This window comes from Megascapheus bottae, chromosome 22 (genome assembly GCF_031878675.1).
Source record: "Megascapheus bottae isolate mThoBot1 chromosome 22, mThoBot2.hap1, whole genome shotgun sequence".
NCBI lineage: Eukaryota > Metazoa > Chordata > Mammalia > Rodentia > Geomyidae > Megascapheus > Megascapheus bottae.
In genome coordinates, this window is record NC_143530.1 from 11,593,028 (window position 1) to 11,611,021 (window position 17,994).

A 17,994-nucleotide genomic window follows, 5' to 3' on the forward strand; every position below is an offset into this window, starting at 1 on the left:
CTATGCCTAATTCCTGATTTCAAACCCCAGAACCAACAAATACCCAGTAAAAATAAAATCATGTCATTGATTTTCCTAAGAGCCCCTCCCTTCACTTAGATTTAAATTCCAAAAATCCTTTTAGTGTCTTGTAAAGCCCGGAATTACATTAATCCAGGATTCTACCCCAATTTTCTCTGTGACTTTAGTATCTACTTTTCTCCCCTGCTTTCACTCAGCAATACAACAAGCCCATTTATTTGCTAGTTCCAATATAGCATGCAACCTCTGCTGCATGCTGTAAGGCCTTTGCCTATCTTTAATACTGCATTTAAAATTGCATCCAACTGCCGGGTGCAGGGGCTCTTGCCTGTAATCCTTGCTCTCGGGAGGCTCAGATCTGAGGATTAAGGTTCAAAGCCAGCCGAGGCACAAAAGAACCTGATACTCTTATCTCTAATTAACCTCTAGAAAATGGGAAGTGGGACTTGGCTCAAGGGTGGGGCAGTAGCAGCCTTGAGTTGAAGAGCTCAGGGACAGTGTCCAGGCCCAGGGGTAAGGTGGTAGCCTTGAGCTAAAGAGCTCAGGAACAGTGCCCAGGCTGAGTTCAAGCCCCATGACAGCCCCCCCTTCGCCCCCGCCAATGCATCTAACTACTGGCCCTTATACTCTTAATTTCCTTCCCCTGTTGTATCCTTTGCTGTTTTGCTATAGTACTCATTGCCAATATACTATACTATTTCCTTGTTTATGTTTAGTATCATCTCCCTGTACAAGATGCATGGAGGATGAAGCTATGTCTTACCCTATGTAGTACCTAGAGTTCCTAGAGCAATTTTCTGGCAGATAATAGACACTTAACTACCACAGGATGAACTGACTCAGGACAAGGTGGCAGTGTGTTTTATTGACAAGGTACATGCCCAAGATCTTATCTGGTAAGGTCAGACTGTTCTAATGTTGGGGTAGTAGATCCACTCCTATCATCAAGCAGGCTCTAAGCAAACTTATTTCACAACGAACTATTCTCATTTGAAGTGAAGATTGTTAAAAGATGCTTGCAATCTCTATTACCAGCATCGCTTGAACTAGACACTGCTCTATTACAGTCTACAAGCCAGTTAAAAGCGAACACAGGCCACCAGACACCAAGTCATCAGCCATTTACATGGGGATAGCACACAGCCATCCATTCCCTCAATCACTCCATCCACAAGTATTTGGACACTAGGGATGTAATGAGGAAAAGGGAGGTGCCATTTAGATAAGAGGAAGGTATACATAACAGACCATGAACAAAGCTACAATGGGATCATCAAAGTTGGGGGTGCACACAGCAGACCCCTATAGGGACCAAGGAAGGAGTAAATTGGGAACAGCTTCTCAAAGGACTTGAACTCTAAGCTAGGCCTCAAAACTTCTTTCTCTTACCAGTGGGTTGACTTCAAACCTTGGCCTCAGATCTCAGCCTCCTGAGTAACCAGGATACCAAAGAGCCTTGGATGTCCTGTCCTCCAGTTGTCTGGTTTTTTTTGTTGTTGTTTTTGTTTTTTAACCAGTCCTGGGGCTTGAACTCTGGGCCTGAGCACTGTCCTTGGGCTTTCTCAAGGCTAGGTCTCTACCACTTAAGTCACGGCACCATTTCTGGCTTTTTCTATGTATGTGGTACCGATGAATGGAACCTGGGTAGTCATGCATGCTAGGCAAGCACTCTACCACTAGGCCAAACTCCTAGCCTGCCCTCTAGCTATCTTAAGTAAGCATTTGTGCTTCATCTTTTTAATGAAACCAGAAGCAACAAGGAGACACATACACACTTTGCCTTTGGCATCTCACATAATCTCACACAGCATTTACTCAGTAACAAGGGTTTGCAGGCTTTTAAATGATAGCCTTGACTCAAGAAAAATGTGGTGGGAAATAGATGTAAAGCCAAAAGACCTGGGATGGATGCAATTTTGTATGTATTAGTATGTAATTAGGCTTGTTTCTTCTAACCTGTTTCCTCGTCTGAAAATTAGACATAATAATACTTACTTCACAAAGCTTCAATGTCAAATGAGAAATCTGATATGCAAATCTCGTAAGTCATCAAGGCCATTGACCAATCAAGTTAATACAGACTCACTCATATGCAGAAGACCAGGTTTCTAAACAACAAATCTGCATGTAATGTCAAGAATTGAAAGCAGAAGAAAACTGAGATCAGAAACTAATGGTGAGGAGCAAAGCCATCTACATTTTAGTTCTTAGAAAAGGTACCAGTCAGTTTCAGACTTGGTATGCCAATTCAACATGCTTTCTAGCATGTTAGTAAGGATCCCGGGGCAACTGCCTCTGCTAAAATACAATCTTCCTACACATTATGGTATGGAATGAGTGAAAGGATATGAAGAAGGGAGAGAATTGTATCTAAGTCCTACCACATGAAAGAAAAGCCCTTCAACTCTTTCTCAGTCCTTCCCTCAGTGCCCTAGACACTTTGATCTCTTTCCCCTGACAACCTCTTTACTAAGGCTTAGCTTTTAAAGCCCCAAATAACCCAGCCCCTCCCCTATGCAGCTTCATCTTTCACCATGAACACAAAGCTCCATCACCTCTGCTCTCAGCTTGCTGTTGGCCAACTTGCCCAGGACTCACTTCAAGCTCAGTAGACGTATTTTTTAAAATATTATATAAGGTTTTAATGCAGTAAAACCTACATAGAGAAAGGTGTACAAATCATACATACGTAGCTCAGTGAATAATGATAACATAACCAAACCAGACCAAACAACCTAGCTCAGGAAATAGAAAATTCCCAATGTCTTAGTGCCTATTTCAACTCAATATCTCTTCTCAAAGGTAATCACCAATCTACCTTGCTCTTTTACATTGCATAGACATAGATTCATCCTATATGGATTTTTTTTCTCTGTCTGGATTCTCATTCAGAGTTATCTCTGAAGATTTATATTAGTTGTAGAAAACTTTGTGTCTCAGGTATTAATGTGTGTACTATTCGCTTATTTAAATAAACCAATGTGTCTTCCTACATTCTACTGTGGCCACCCTCCATTTTCAGATATTAAAATGAATGCTACATTAAACATTTTTGTACGTTATGTTCAGTACACATGGTCTACATTATGTATGTCTTTCTCTTGGGTTTACAATACAAATACCATAAAATTGAAGTGCCCTAAACAAAAAATCCATTGTATTCTTACCTTTTCAGTTATCACCAAGATCAAGATTACTTTAAACATATTACCCCATAATTGTCTACCACAACACACATGTTCCTAATAATTGCTTGAAAGTAATATAACTTTATAATACTTTATTTTAAAAAGTAGTTTGTTTTAAGCTGTTTTAAAGTTCTTATTTGAGAACATAAGAATTGTACTTTACCTTCATAAGTCTGTCCCTCAATAGCTATGTCTATGAGTTTTCACTGGTTCATACCTCTAGATATTTTGACAGAAATGCACAGAGATGATTTGAGTCTATGTTCTTATTGAATAGTCCTACTATTCTTATATTGTTATAATTCAATCAGAATAAGATGTTCCATAACTTGACTTCATGTCTCCCAAAGTACTTATTTTAAATACACCCTTATTCCTAGGATAGAGCTGTAGACTGATTCTCAGCCCACACCTCAGTAAGTTTCCTTGGCCCTTGTTCCCTGTGCAGCCTTAAACTCGTGTGTTCCCAGACTGTGTGAGCAGTGACAATTCTGAAAGAATTTTGCACACATAGCTATTCCCTCCAGAGGAAAATAAGTGATTCCTATTCTTTGGGAGCCTAAACTCTGATCACAGTAGACATATTTTTTGAATAGCCTTCTCTGAAGACACCCCATGTCTGGGGAAGGGAGTCCCCAGGGCCACAGAGCCCTTTCTTTAGCACTTTATAACTGCCCTGACAAGGGGTGATTCTTATATTCATCTGCTCAATAAGTAATACTCATATGCTATGACTGTTCCAAGTACCAATGACTGAGCTGAGAAGACAATGAGCTCTGCTCTAATACAGAAGACTGCCACAAATATGATGATAAAATCCACTAAGAACAAAGTAGGGCAAGGAACAGAGTCAAAAGTATTTTAGCTGAGGAGAAGGGAAAATATATGATGAGAAGGCTGGAGGAAGGAAATCTTACTTGAGCAGGAAATGTTCTGAGCCACTGTATAAACTCAGGTCAGAGCTCCTACTGGAAACATGGTGAGTTCTAATACATTTTTCAAACCTTAAAAGCTAAGTTAGTTAGTACTCTCTTGCCCTTGGAATTTTCTTTTCTTTTTCTTTTTTTTGCCAGTCCTGGGACTTGAACTCAGGGTCTAAGTACTGTCCTTGGCATTCTCAAGGCTGGAACTCTCACCACATGAGCCACAACACCACTTCTGACCTTTTCTATGTATGTGGTACTGAGGAACTGAAACTGGGTCTACCTGCATGCCAGGCAAGCACTCTACCTCTAGGCCAAACTCCCAGCCCCTGGATTTTTTTTTTCTGTCAGTTGTAGGACTTTAACTTGGGGCCTTGGAGCTCTTTTTGCTGAAGACTAGTGTTGTACTATTTTGAACCACAATACCAGTTCTTTGGTGACTAAGTGGAGGTAAGAGTCTCACAGACTTTCCTACCAGGGCTGCCTTTGAACCAGAATCCTCAGATCTCAGCTTCCTAAGCAGCTAGGATTATAAATGTGAGCTACCAGCATCCAGCTCCGTGGAATTTTTGTACAAACTCAACATCGACTCTCTGAATGAAGCACCATGTGCCTACTGTGATGGAATACTAAACCATACCATGTGTGCTTTACTCTCCTGTTCCAATCCATCCCACACCCCCATAAGAGCTGCATAACAGGAATAAAAGAATCTTCTAAAGCCAGTAAACAGTTAACTGGCTTATGAACAGAAGTGGGCTGCTAATCATCCTCCAGTCAAAGAAGCAAATGCAGGATATTACTCACACATCATTGAATTCCTCCAGAGACCTTGCAGGTGTGAAGACGTCCAAAAGACCAATCACCTACAAGGAGCACACAAAAGTCAAAGAGTAAATCAATTGCAGGTTATTATAATACCCACTAGATCTTAAGCATTTTAAGTGGAACTAATTCCAACCCATTCACTTCAGTTCAATAATATTACAACATCATATAGTAAACTCCAACTGGTTATCTATCCAAATCTTGCTTTGGGGGTCTCAATTTTTTTCCTGCAGATTTACTCCTGGACCACAATTCTCCTATATATGTTTTCCTCTGTCACTGCGATGACAGGCATGCACTACCACACTTACTTTCTCTTTAGACTTTTCCATCCAGGCAGACTTTGAATTGTGTTGCACAATGTACACCAATGTACTAGTTAAGAAGTTCTACAAACTTTCTTTTGCCCAGGCTGACCTCAAACCACGATCCTCTCAATGTAAAGTGCAAGAGTCTGATACTACATTGCTGTCTTAACATATGATTATGACTGTCCTGTCTTTATTTTTCAGTAGTATTTGTATACCCCATATCTATCATTTGTATACGTCATAATTTGACTTTAGTACTTAGCAAGTTGATTTTTTTTTTGGCTACTCCTGGGGCTTGAAGTCAGGGACTAAGCACTGTTCCTAAGCTTTTTGTGTGTGGGGGAGCAGGGAGGGAGGGGTCCTGGGGCTTGAACTCAGCCTGGGCACTGTCCCTGAGCTCTTCAGCTCAAGGCTACCACTCTACCCCTGGGCCTAGGCGCTGTCCCTAAGTCCTTCAGCTCACAGCTACTGTCCTACCCTTGAGCCAAGCGCCACTTCCCATTTTCTAGAGGTTAAATAAGAGTCTCAGGTCCTTTTGTGCCTGGGCTGGCTTTGAACCTTGATCCTCAGATCTCAGCCTCCTGAATAGCTAGGATTACAGGCATGAGCCACTGTGCCTGGCTATGTCCCGAAGCTTCTTTTGCTTAATGCTAGCACTCTAACACTTGAGCAACAAATGCTACTTTTGGCTTTTTTATGTATGTGGTACTGAAGAATCAAACCCAGGACTTCATGCATATTAGGCAACACACGATCACTAAGCCATATTCCAGCCTCCAAAATGGATTTTTTTTGTGTGTGGGTCATAGGGCTTGAACTCAGCCTGGGTGCTATCCCTGAGCTCTTCAGCTCAAGGCTATCACCCTACCCTTGAACCAAGGGTTAATTCTAGAGGTTAATTGGAAATAAGAGTTTCAGGTCCCTTTGTGCCTGGGTTAACTTTGAACCTTGATACTCAGATCTCAGCCTTCTGAGCAGCTAGGATTCCAGGCATGGTGATCCACCAGCTCAAAATGAAATTCTTATGAGCAAGCTCTTTGAAGCTGCTATTCCAGTAACAAGAATTTGAAACCTAAGGTTAAGCTAAATTATTCAGATGATAAAAAAGTAAGGCTGTACTTACGTTCTCATGCTTCATGTGCTTGAGTAAACGCAGCTCTCTGTATGTCCTCTTGGCATGGATGATGGACTGAAACGGCCTGGACAGCTTCTTCACAGCCACACGCAACCCAGTTTTTGCATCAAAAGCAGCACTGAAGAAGAAAAAAAAAACATTAATTAAAAGTGGTCTCAATACTATTTCTGCCTATCTATAAGGCCATTTACTTTCCAATTAAATGAATCTGTAACAAAATTTTAGAAAGAAAGCACAACATAATAATGACGATAATCTCACTATAATCTATAAACAGTGGATTGTTTTTGAGCTTTACTTCCGGTCTCTCCTATGTATCTAAATCAGGAGTCAGTAAGCTTTTTCATAATAGTATTTTTTAGGCTTTTCAAACCCTAAGGTCTCTGTCACAACTATTCAACTTGAAGTTGTAGCTGCAAACCAGCCAGATAATTAATTAAAACAAAATAACAGTAAGTACAACAGGCTTCTAATACACTATATAGAAACAAGCAGCCTCATGATCTAAATGAGTCAACAGCATGATCTAGATGAGCCATCAGACTGATAAAGAGTTGGATAGTGTCAGTTGTGCTGTCACCTTGCCACTACATGGTGCCCAGTCAGAATGATACAACAACCTCATACTTATAACCTGGCACCAACATTTCTTGAGACTCACAGAGTTCAGGGCACTTTCTAGAGGCTGAGATGCAACAGAAAGTGAATCAGCATATTTCCACACTCAGGGTAGTTGGGGAGGGGAAGAGCAGAAGTATATAACACTTTCAAGGTGGGCATGGTGGCTCACTCCTGTAATCCTAACTACTCAGGAGGCTGAGATCTGAGAATTTCAGTTCAAAGCCAAGCTAGGCACTAAAGAATGTGAGACGCTTATCTCCAATTAATCACTAAAAAATAGGAAGTGGGGCTGTGGCTCAAGGGGTAGGGTAGTAGCCTGAGCTTAAGAGCTCAGGGACAACACCCATGCCTAGGGATAGAGTGGTAGCCTTGAGATGAAGAGCTTGGGGACAGAACCCAGGCCCAGAGTTCAAGTCCCATGACCAACAACAACAAAACAAAACAAAAAAAAAACCACTTTCAAATTGGAATGGATGTTGACAATATGACCATATAAAGCAGGACCAAGACTGCTTTGCTGAGATGCCTCTGGGACACACCTGAGATCCAAAAGCAAAAAAGGACAAAAAAAGCGGCAATCATTCAGAGACATGGGGAAAATGAGTGCCAAGCCAAGGAAGAATGGTAAAACTAATAGAGTCTTATTTGTTTGTTTTTTCCAGTCCTGGGATTTGAACTCAGGGCCTGAGTACCATCCTTGGGCTTTCTCAAGGCTAGCACTCTACCACTTGAGCCATAGCAACATTTCCAGCTTTTTCTGTATATGTGGTACTTAAGGAATCGAACTGGGTCTTCATGCTAGTAAGCACTCTACCACCAGGTGCAACTCCCGGCTAATCAAGTCTTTACAACATATAAGAAACTGTTCCAAGAACTGTTCATTAGTATTCTTGGAAATGGCCCTTTTGATCTCAATATTTTAACAAAAAAATCATCATTTCCTTATTCACAAATGAGGACACTGAAGTACAGCAAAGTGCTTTGTGCCATGGTCACAAAGCAAAGAAGTGGCAGAGCAGGGACTGGACGCAAAGCTCATGTTATTCATTACCTGCCTGGCTAAGCTGCCCCTCTAAAGAACAAGTGCAGCTGGCATCAGTGGCTTACACTTGTAATCTTAACTAGTCAAAAGGCTAAGATCAGAGGATCACTGTTCAAAGCCAACTCAAGCAGGGACATACATCTCCAATTAATTACCAAAAGGCTGGACCCTCCCCCCAAAAAAAGGAAAAAGAAAGAAAGAAAAGAGCAACTACATACAAGTGCAAAATGAAAAAAAAAAAAACAGAAGTAGAGAAAATAAGGCATGCATGCTGGGGTGAAGGAGAGGAGGAGAAAGGCACCTGCATGGCAAAGCACAAGAAGGAAGGAGAGAACAGGTAGAGGTCAGAGATATAGGCAGAGAAGCCGTATCTTCCAGACTACCCACATCAAGAAATGCAATGAGGCTGTGCATGGTGGTATACTCCTATAATCCCAGTTACTTGTGAGGCAGAGGAACACAACACTCTGCCATCCGAGGGCATTCACTCATATCCAGCATACTTCATATTAGCAGGTGGGATGATGTCCTCCCCATCAACAATTATTACTTCAAGCTCACAACCCTGATAAGGCATTCCTTTCTCCTGTAGTTATCTGCTAACTTGGAATTTTCCATCATTTACCAAAAAAGTCCTATCTGGGTGTCTCTGTCCACTCTTAACTTACTCTTAGCAACTTCCAATATCCAGGTGGCAGGCCTATCCAGTGTCTGTTTCCTGGCTTGACACCTCTCTCAAACCTCTTGATCATCCACCTGTCTCAAAAGTTGCTTTTGCCTTCATGGAGAAAATAGAAACCATCAAGCATGAGACTGCCTAGTACCACATCAGTAATCTCATCTGCACCTGGTCCTGCCTTCCCTCTTGCTATAGCTAAGAACGCAATGGAGCGTCTCACAAAACCCAACATACTTTGGAGTCATCCCTATCTTCCTATACCACTTCAACCTCTTTGCTGTATCAGTCACTTCTCCCTGTGACCTTGTCAAATAAATATGCTCTAGCAATTTCCTTTCCCCAACAAGTAACTTCCCTCAGTGAGACTGCCATCACAGTTAAGTCTCCCTGTCTGTTCCCCTCCCACACCCCAAATCATCTACACCAGAGAGCCCAACACAGGGGAACCAGCCCATCAGTTTCATGTGGGAATGTGTAAGCAATGCAAATTTGTAGGCTCTATCCCAGAAACCAAAGGAGGTCCAGCGGTCTGTATTTTCCCAAGCTCTTCGCACAACTCCAACACATACATCTTTACATCTGCTATTCAGTGTGCCCCATAGAGCAGCAGCAGTGTTCATTGGAAATAGAGAATCTACAGACAAAATTGTCCAGAGTTTCAGCTATTAAGGTTTTATAGGCACAGATCTTTACAATCCATTCATCATTCCTTCTTGAAGCCATTCAGAAACTACTCTTCTCCCTATCGTTAGTGATCCCTATGGATAAATCAAATGGCTACTTTCCTGAATTAGCAAACTGACATAGTTACCACTGCTTCTTCCTCTAAATTCGGTCCCTCCTAGTCTGTAGCCATATTTCCGTTGGTTCCCAGAATGCGTACCTTCACTCAAACTCCTTGTGAAGGTGTTTTTCAGGACATGTCCTAGCCCTCTTCTCTTCTCCCTGCCACATTCCATAGCTTCAAGTTAAATGCCATTAAAACCCCTACATCTATATTTATTACTGTATTTTTTCTCAGTCAACAGTCTGTCAGACATTCTTTTTTTTTGGTCAGTCGTAGGGCTTGAACTCTGTGCCTTGGCTCTATCCCTGAGCTCTTCAGCCCAAGGCTGCCACTCTACCATGTGATCCACAGTTCCACTTCCAGTTTTCTGGTGGTTAATTTGAGATTAAGAGTCTCATGGACTTTAGTGCCTGGGCTGGCTTTGAATTGCCATCCTCAGATCTTAGCCTCCTGAGTAGCTAGGATTACGGTGCGAGCCAGTAACGCCCAGCTGCCAGACATTCTTATATGGAACACATGTAAGACTCGAACTCATTAACAAGTTCAAACTGCCCAGACTACTACTCTCCCTGTCTGTTATTCTGGTAAGTGCTCAAGTCAGACATTTGAATACCTGATACAACTCTCATCTTAGTGAATACCATCTTTATCATTTCTGTTTGTTTTCTTTCCTTCTAATATATTCTGTACTAGCACCCAATACTATCTATCTATCTATCATGATTTATTCTACCTCACACTCCTGAGTGCTGTGATTACACATGTGATCTACTATGCCCAACTTCTGATACAATCTTTGTGTGTGTGTGTGTGTGTATGTGTGTGTGGGTGTGTGCTGGTCCTGGGGCTTGAACTCAAGGCCTGGACAATGTCCCTTAGCTATTTTTGTTCAAGACTAGTGCTTTATCACTTTGAGCCACAGATCCACTTCTAGCTTTTCTTTGGAAGTTAACTGGAAATAAGAGTCTCACAGACTTTCTTGTCTAGGTTGGCTTTGTCCTATGATCTTTAGATCTCAGCCTCCTGAGTAGCTAGGGTTACAGTTGTGAGCCACCAGCACCCAACTTTCTGATACAATTTTTAAAATTTTTTTAAAACTTTTGCTGCAAATCACTCAAGCAATCTCCTTAACATATAGAACCAAGTGCAAATTTCTTATCATAGGGCTCACAAGGCCCGGGTGACTTGACCCTGCCCAAGCCCTCATCCGGCCCCTGCAACACTCCTTCCTGCCTCCCCTCCCAGGCCTGCTGGGGGGCATGCAGGCTCCTTTCAGTTCCTTAAACTGCTCAGACAAGCTGTTCCTGAGATTCTCCTCGCGCTCATTCACATCTCATGCTATGACTAAACTCTTATCCTTCCGGAATTTGTCTCATCACTCCCTCAGTGACCTAAAAGGTCCCCAGGAGACACTGGGTCCCAACACCAACTCCTTCCTTATTCCACATAATGGCAGAGGGCTCTTTTCTCTTCTGAATATGGACTTCAAACCTATCCAAGAACAATTTGTCCTTTCTCTTAAGATTCTACTAAGTTTATACTTCGCTTCAAACTGGCTTCAGTTTGGGGAGGTGGGATGGCTCCTATGGGACCAGCTCTGACACTCCACTTCAAGGCAGTCTTGCTGGGGAGAATGCCCAAAGGTGCCTAGCTGACTTGCCTACAATTCTGTGTAAGTTCAACTCAGTGGGGAGAAAATAAAGAGACCCACTTGGCTGACGTGGCCCAGCATCTCTCCAGGCCAGCTTTACCAGTAGCAGAATATATACCTTAATCTCTAGTTGGCTCCTGGATCTATTCAAGAAAAGGCAGGCTAGGGTTAAGCAGTCTTCTGTGGACTCCAATAATTACACTTATTATATGTTTATTTGCCATCGGCAGAGTAGTTAGATAAAGGCAGCTTTGGAATCAGACTATCTGGGTTTTAATTCCAGTCCTGCCACTTAGTAACTATATAATCTTGAGGGGGTTAATTAATTCTTTCAGCCACATATGTGCAATGAGGATAGTGTTTATCTATAGGGTGTCTTTTAATCAAGGTGATAACTTTTATGGTAGGTTTAGCAAAAGCCTGGTCCCCAGTAAAGCTCAAATATTATACAGTAATAATCACCTGCCTTTCCAATGTATCTGAAACATCTTTAGGATAAGAAATGCATATGCCCTGTTTACCATCAGAGCACACTAGTACACAGGACTTAGTTAACACCTGGCATACAGACATTCTCAAGAAATACTTAACATAAGATGATTCTGAGTATATACAATGGAGCTATTTCAAAATACAAAAGGAAAACTTTACTTTCACCATTTGGCTCAGTTTTACAAATTCAGTAGCATGCAGCAAGAACTTATAAAGTGCTTGCCTAGAATGCATGAAACCCTGAGTTAGATTCCTCAGTACCAAACACACAGAAAAGGCTGGAAGTAGTGCTATGGCTCAAGTGGTAGAGTACTAGCCTTGACAAAAAGCAGCTCAAGGACAGTGCCCAAATCCTGAGTTCAAGCCCCAGAATTGGCCAAAAAAAAAAGAACTTGTACTAATGGTCAAACTAATGTTTGGTGTTTATTATTGTTAGGTACTGTTCTGAATCCTCACAAATACAAACACCTTTATCACAACAACCTCAAGAAAAGACATTATTATAACTCCCTTCGTTCAGGTAAGCAAACTGAGGTACAAAGACGTTAAGTAACATGCCCAGGGCATAAACAGAAAATGACAGAGCTGAGGGTGGGTACAGTGGCTCATGTCTGTAAACGCAGCTATTTGGAAAGCAGAAATCACGAGGATCATGTTTGAGATCCACTTGAGTTAAAAGCTACAAATCTCAAGACTCTAACCCCAAAATAAAAGGCAAAAAGGGCTTGGGGACATGTTGCAAGGGGGAGAAAAGGTGCTGGTGGTGGTAGAGGAGGAGGGAGAGGGGAGAAGACATTTCTACATTAAGAGCAATGGTTATCATAAAACGATTACAAAAATATTACATGCAAATTGTTTTTTTGCTATTAAAAAGCCTCTTTACATTTACTCTCTGCTTCTGTATATTTGTAATATTTCGATGTCATTTTTTTTTTGCCAGTCCTGAGGCTTGAATTCAGGGCCTGAGCATTGTCCTTGGGCTTTCCTCAAGGCTAGTGCTCTACCACTTGAGCCACAGCACCATTTCTGGCTTTTTCTTTCAGACAAATAATTTAAAATACTAAAAGCTAATTATCATAAGTTACATTGTAATCACTTAGTACTATTTTGCAGCTACAATTTCAAAGTGTTCAGTGTTTATAAGCCTCATATCCACTTTACAAATATATGCCATGGGGCTGGGAATTTGGCTTAGTGGTAGAATGCTTGTCTAGCATGCATGAAGCCCTGGGTTTGATTCCTCAGTACCACACAAACAAACCAGGATTGGTGCTATGGCTCAAGTGGAAGAGTGTTAACCTTGAGCAAGAAAAGAAGCTCAGGGAAAGTGTACCCAGGCCCAGTTTTCAAGCCCCAGGAAAAAAAAAAAAATATATATATATATGCCATGAACATAATTATGTATATTCACAGCTACATTGCAAGCTTCAGTTTGTTTCCTCAATCTTTATTTCTCCATATGACATACATTATAACATGTAGCATCTTAGTTATCTCTTAGTTATCTCCTATGGAAAACAGATTTCCCCAAACTCTGGTGGTTTAAACAAGATAGATAATCTCATGTTTCAGTGGGCCAGAAATTTGAGAGTATTTTCCATAAATGGCTTTGGCTCACTGTATCTCACGAGATCACAGTCAAGATATGGGCCACAACAAGTCATCTGAAGACTTGCCGGAGGCTCAGAGTCCACTTCCAAGATGCCTCATAGTCACACCAATTGTCAGGACTCCTATTCTTGCCCAGGTGTCCTCTGCATAAGACTGTTCAGGGTCTTCCCAGCTAAGGCAGCTGGCTTCCCTAAAGCAGCTGTTCTTCACTGGGGACATCTGAAAATGTCTGAGACATTTTTGGCTGTCATAATTGAAGATGTTCTTAAGCATCCTACCATGGACAAAACAGTCCCAGACAACAAAGAATGCTCTGGCCTCAAATACCAATTCTTCTTGAGGGTGAAACACTCTTGTCTAGAGCAAGCAATCTCAGGCAAAGCAAGGCAGGAGGCACACTATCTCTACAAAGCCCTCTAAAGGCCTACTCCACCATTTCTGCCTCATTTTGTTCTTTAGGAATCGAGTCACAAAGTACAGGAGTCATTGGAAGGAGGGGAACTGCGCTCCATTTCTCAATGGGAGGAGTGTACATACCAACCATATTTTGAAACCATTGCACTTAGCATCTTGGTTATGTTACACTGAGGGTCCCCAACTTAGGATGCTTTAGTAATTTCCCCATAGTTTCTCTTTCCAATGGTGCTAATATAATAAATTTTCTATAAATATTATACTTCAAATTTAGAACTGTGACCCTTTCCCAGGCTAGCAAGAAGCGGCACAAGCCTTTCCCACTACTCAGCAACAGCAGCTAGCCTCAGCTATTGGTCATGTGATCACAAAGACAACTCATACTCTAAGCATGCCACATCCCTAAGGTATACCTTATACCTAAGGTAGGTTAGGTGGATTAAATCCATTTTTATTTAAGGCTATTTTCAATTCATATAGAGCTTATTAGGATAGAACCCCAATGAAAGTTGATGAACACCTGTCCTGGCATTCTCAAGATATCTCACTTATGGGAATACTAGATAAGAATCTTTTTATTGTGTTAAACACACACACACACACACACACACACACACACACAGAAATTCCATTTAACAGAGCTACTTTTGCATCTCAGAGAATGACTTCCATGTGTACTATTTTCTACCATATTTTGATGATTTGATCTTGAAAAATTTTAATTTTTATTAAGCAAAAATCATACATAGCATGCTCCCGGAGAAGAGTAAATAAGGCAGTAGTTGAGGGACAAGTTCTGGTTATGGTTTTGCACTTACTGGGGCTCTCTACCAAAGCTTCCATGAGCCTGGCTCCAAATCCATAAAACAGGGATGTCACCAGCTTTACCTACCTCATAATGCTGTTTGGAGGCTCAAAGAAAATAATTAACTGGAAATGCTTTACAAATTGGAAAAGGCAGGTAGTTTAAAACCCTTTAAATTAAAACAAACATACTGCTATAAAATAATTCCATGGTCAATGCTGTATCTGCAGCTTCTAACACAGGACTTTTCGTAGTACATACTCTCTACTATCAAATTAGAGGTTAAATATACCTTTAAAATAAAAGCCAGGCACCAGTGGCTCACACCTGCAATCCTAGCTACTCAAGAGGATAAGAGCTGAAGATTATGGTTCAAAGCCAGCCCCTAGGCAAGAAAGTCTGTGAGACTCTTATCTCCAATTAGCCTTGAGCAAAAGAAGCTCAGGGACAGTACCCAGGCTCTGAGTTCAATCCCCATAACTGTCTAACTAACTACCTAATAAATGGCTAAAAAGGAAGAATATTAAAATATTATTCTCTGTCCACCTATGGGTAGCCAACTATAGTTTCTACAAGTTAAAAATGACTTTTAGGGGCCAGGAGTTTGGCCTAGTGGTAGAGTGCTTGCCTAGCACACATGAAAACCCAGGTTCAATTCTTTGGTACTACATACATAGAAAAAAGCCAGAAGTGGTGCTGAGGCTCAAGTGGTAGAGCTCTGGCCTTGAGAAAGTCCAAGGACGGTGCTCAGGCCCTGAGCTCAAGCTCAGGACTGGCAAAAAAAATGCACTTTTAGGGATGGCAATGTGGCTTAGTAGTAGAGTGCTTGCCTAGCACACATGAAGCTCTGGGTTCAATTCCTTGGTACTACACACACAGAAAAGTCCAGAAGTGGTACTGTGGCTCAAGTGGTAGAGCACGAGCCTTGGGAATGCTCAAGGACAGTCTCAGGCCCTGAGGTTCAAGTCCCAGGTCTGGCAAAAACAAAACAAAACAAACAAACAAAAAAAAAACCCTTTTATTCAACAATTCTTAGATAAGCCCTAAGAACTACCACAATCAACGACACATTATAGCCAAGTTAACCACCAAAAAAGGCCTTTTTTTTGTTTGTTTTGGCCAATCCTGGAGCTTGAATTCTGGTCCGGTCCTGGGTACAGGTTCTGAGCTTCTTTTGCTCAAGGCTAGCATTCTATTACTTGAGCCATATTGCCACTTATAGCTTTGTCTGTTTATGTAGTACTGAGGAATTGAACCCAGGGCTTCATGCATGCTAGGCAAGTACTCTACCACTAAGCCCACTCCCCAGCCCCCAAAATGGCCATTGTTTTATGTCTCTTTCCTCTCTCCTCTACCAACCCAAATTAAGCGGTAAGGGAGAACATAGCTACGGTTTATCTTTTTTATCACAGAATCTAGCCTAGTGGCTGGCATACTATAAGGAAAACACAGATTGTTCCTGATTTCAAGAAACTAAAAGATTTGGAGTATGAATGAGTAGAGGTGAGCATAAATAAATTGCTGCAAAGGTTTGCAGAGCAGCACATTTGCTTTCTCCGATCCATTCTGGAAGCATACTTAAACCAGATACATTGAAAGATGCTATGTCTCACCACAACTTCACAAGTCAAGAAGCTGTGACAGCTCTTTACTACCCAGAGCATACAAGTCCGAAATCCATGTAAACTACTCTGGACCTAAGTCTAAATGTCTGGTGGGAGGGCTCAAACATCTCTATGGTTCTAAGTTTCACATGAAATTCTGAACCATTATAGAAATAAGAGTCTCAACTGGGTTTACCCTACCTGCGATGTTTATAAGATCAAACCCATCCTTTTTTATGTTCACTTAGTATATGCTTTCTTGTCTAAAAAAATTCCTTTCCCTGTTCCCCAAACAACTCCTCAGCTTTCAAAATAAACCTCAACACCTTTCCCCTCAATGAAGCATTATAACCCATAATGTCTCACTTAGGCATATACGTCAATACTTTATATAGTTTGCCATGCATATCAATTCTTTTACAGTAGCAGGCAGTGAACACCATCTGACAAGTGATCAGCAAACTTTCTTTGATACAGGAGATTTAAAACACAAATGTATACATACATGCATTTGAAACTTGCAAACTTACGGTACCTCAGATACCTAGTTATAAAAAAACTGCAATCAAATGCTGGGCACAGTGGCTCATGCCTGTAATCCTAGCTATTCAGGAGGCTGAGATCTGAGGATCATGTTCAAAGCCAGCCCCGGCATGAAAGTCTATGAGCTAATTAACCACTAGAAAACCAGAAGTGGCGTGTGGCTCAAGGTGTAGGGCAGTATCCTTGAGCTGAAGAACTCAGGGACAGTGCCCAGGCCCAGAGTTCAAGCTCCATGACTGAAGGGGAAAAAAAAAAGAGAAACCACAGTTAACTGAGATCTATTGGCCTATGCCTGTAATTCTACCTATTCAGGAGGTTGGGATTTGAAGATGAGGTTCTCAGAAACCAGTTTGGGTATCCATAATATCTCCAATGAACCAGCAAAAAAAAAAGTCAGAAGTGTAGTGAGGCTCAAATGGTGAAGCACAAACCTTGAGCAAAAAAGTTAAGGAATATAACCAGACCCTAAGTATAAGCCCCCAGTACCAAAACACACACACATGCATGCATGCATGCACACACACACACACACTGTTCCACTAAATTAATTATTGCCACTACAAATAATTCAGGAAAACTACAGGAGAATATAATAGACTCCTCAGTTACTACTATCTGAGAGCCACAAAAATCACTAAAAAATTAATTTTGTTGTTGTCTAAAGCCAGGGAAGATTAGCAAGAACCTTCAAAAACATAGATAAGAGGGCTGGAAATGTAATGATAGAGTGCTTGCCGAGCATGTATGAAGCCCTGGGTTCAATTCCTCAGTACCACATAAATAGAAAAAGCTGGAAGTGGCACTGTGGTTCAAGTGATAGAATGCTAGCCTTGAACAAAAGAAGTTCAGGGACAGTGCCCAGGCCCTGAGTTCAAGCTCCAAGACTGGCAGGGAAAAAAAAAATAGGTAGACTAGAGTTTGTAATATGTTACTTCTTGCCCCTTGCTGATGCTTTCTTGGTAACTTTCCAAATAACATGTTAGTTTTAAGCGCATGAAAACTAGAAACTGGAACAACATAGAAGAGAATAGACATAAAAAAGAACACCAGAGGACTGGGAATGTGGCTTAGTGATAAGAGACAAGAAAGCAAGCAAGCAAGCAAAAAGAAATGCACTGTTTAAAAAGAATAAAAGAATGAAAAGAACAGCAGACAGGAAACCAGAAAAAGTGCTATGTTCCAACTTGGGCATCCTGTTATCATCTTAGAATTGCTTTCCTTTCCATAAACATTAAAAATCTCTGAAATGGGTCATGGCAACGGGGAGAAAAAAGATTAATAACAAACAGATCACCTCAGCTATCACTACCATGTCCTAATTGCACCAGGTGTGGTAACA

The 17,994-nt window shown here is 41.3% G+C and overlaps 1 protein-coding gene across 3 annotated transcripts in view; it reads right to left on the reverse strand.

Moving 5' to 3' along the window:
- Positions 1-17,994, reverse strand: part of Mapk14 (mitogen-activated protein kinase 14) — a 57,567-nt gene that overhangs the window by 28,922 nt on the left and 10,651 nt on the right. For all 3 annotated transcript variants that reach the window (XM_090355799.1, XM_090355798.1, XM_090355797.1), the window contains 2 exons: positions 6,395-6,524; positions 4,940-4,998 (listed from right to left, as the gene is read on the reverse strand). In XM_090355799.1, the coding sequence (XP_090211925.1) occupies positions 4,940-4,998; positions 6,395-6,409 (74 nt within the window). In that variant the 5' untranslated portion in view covers positions 6,410-6,524. The remainder of the gene's footprint in view (positions 1-4,939; positions 4,999-6,394; positions 6,525-17,994) is intronic.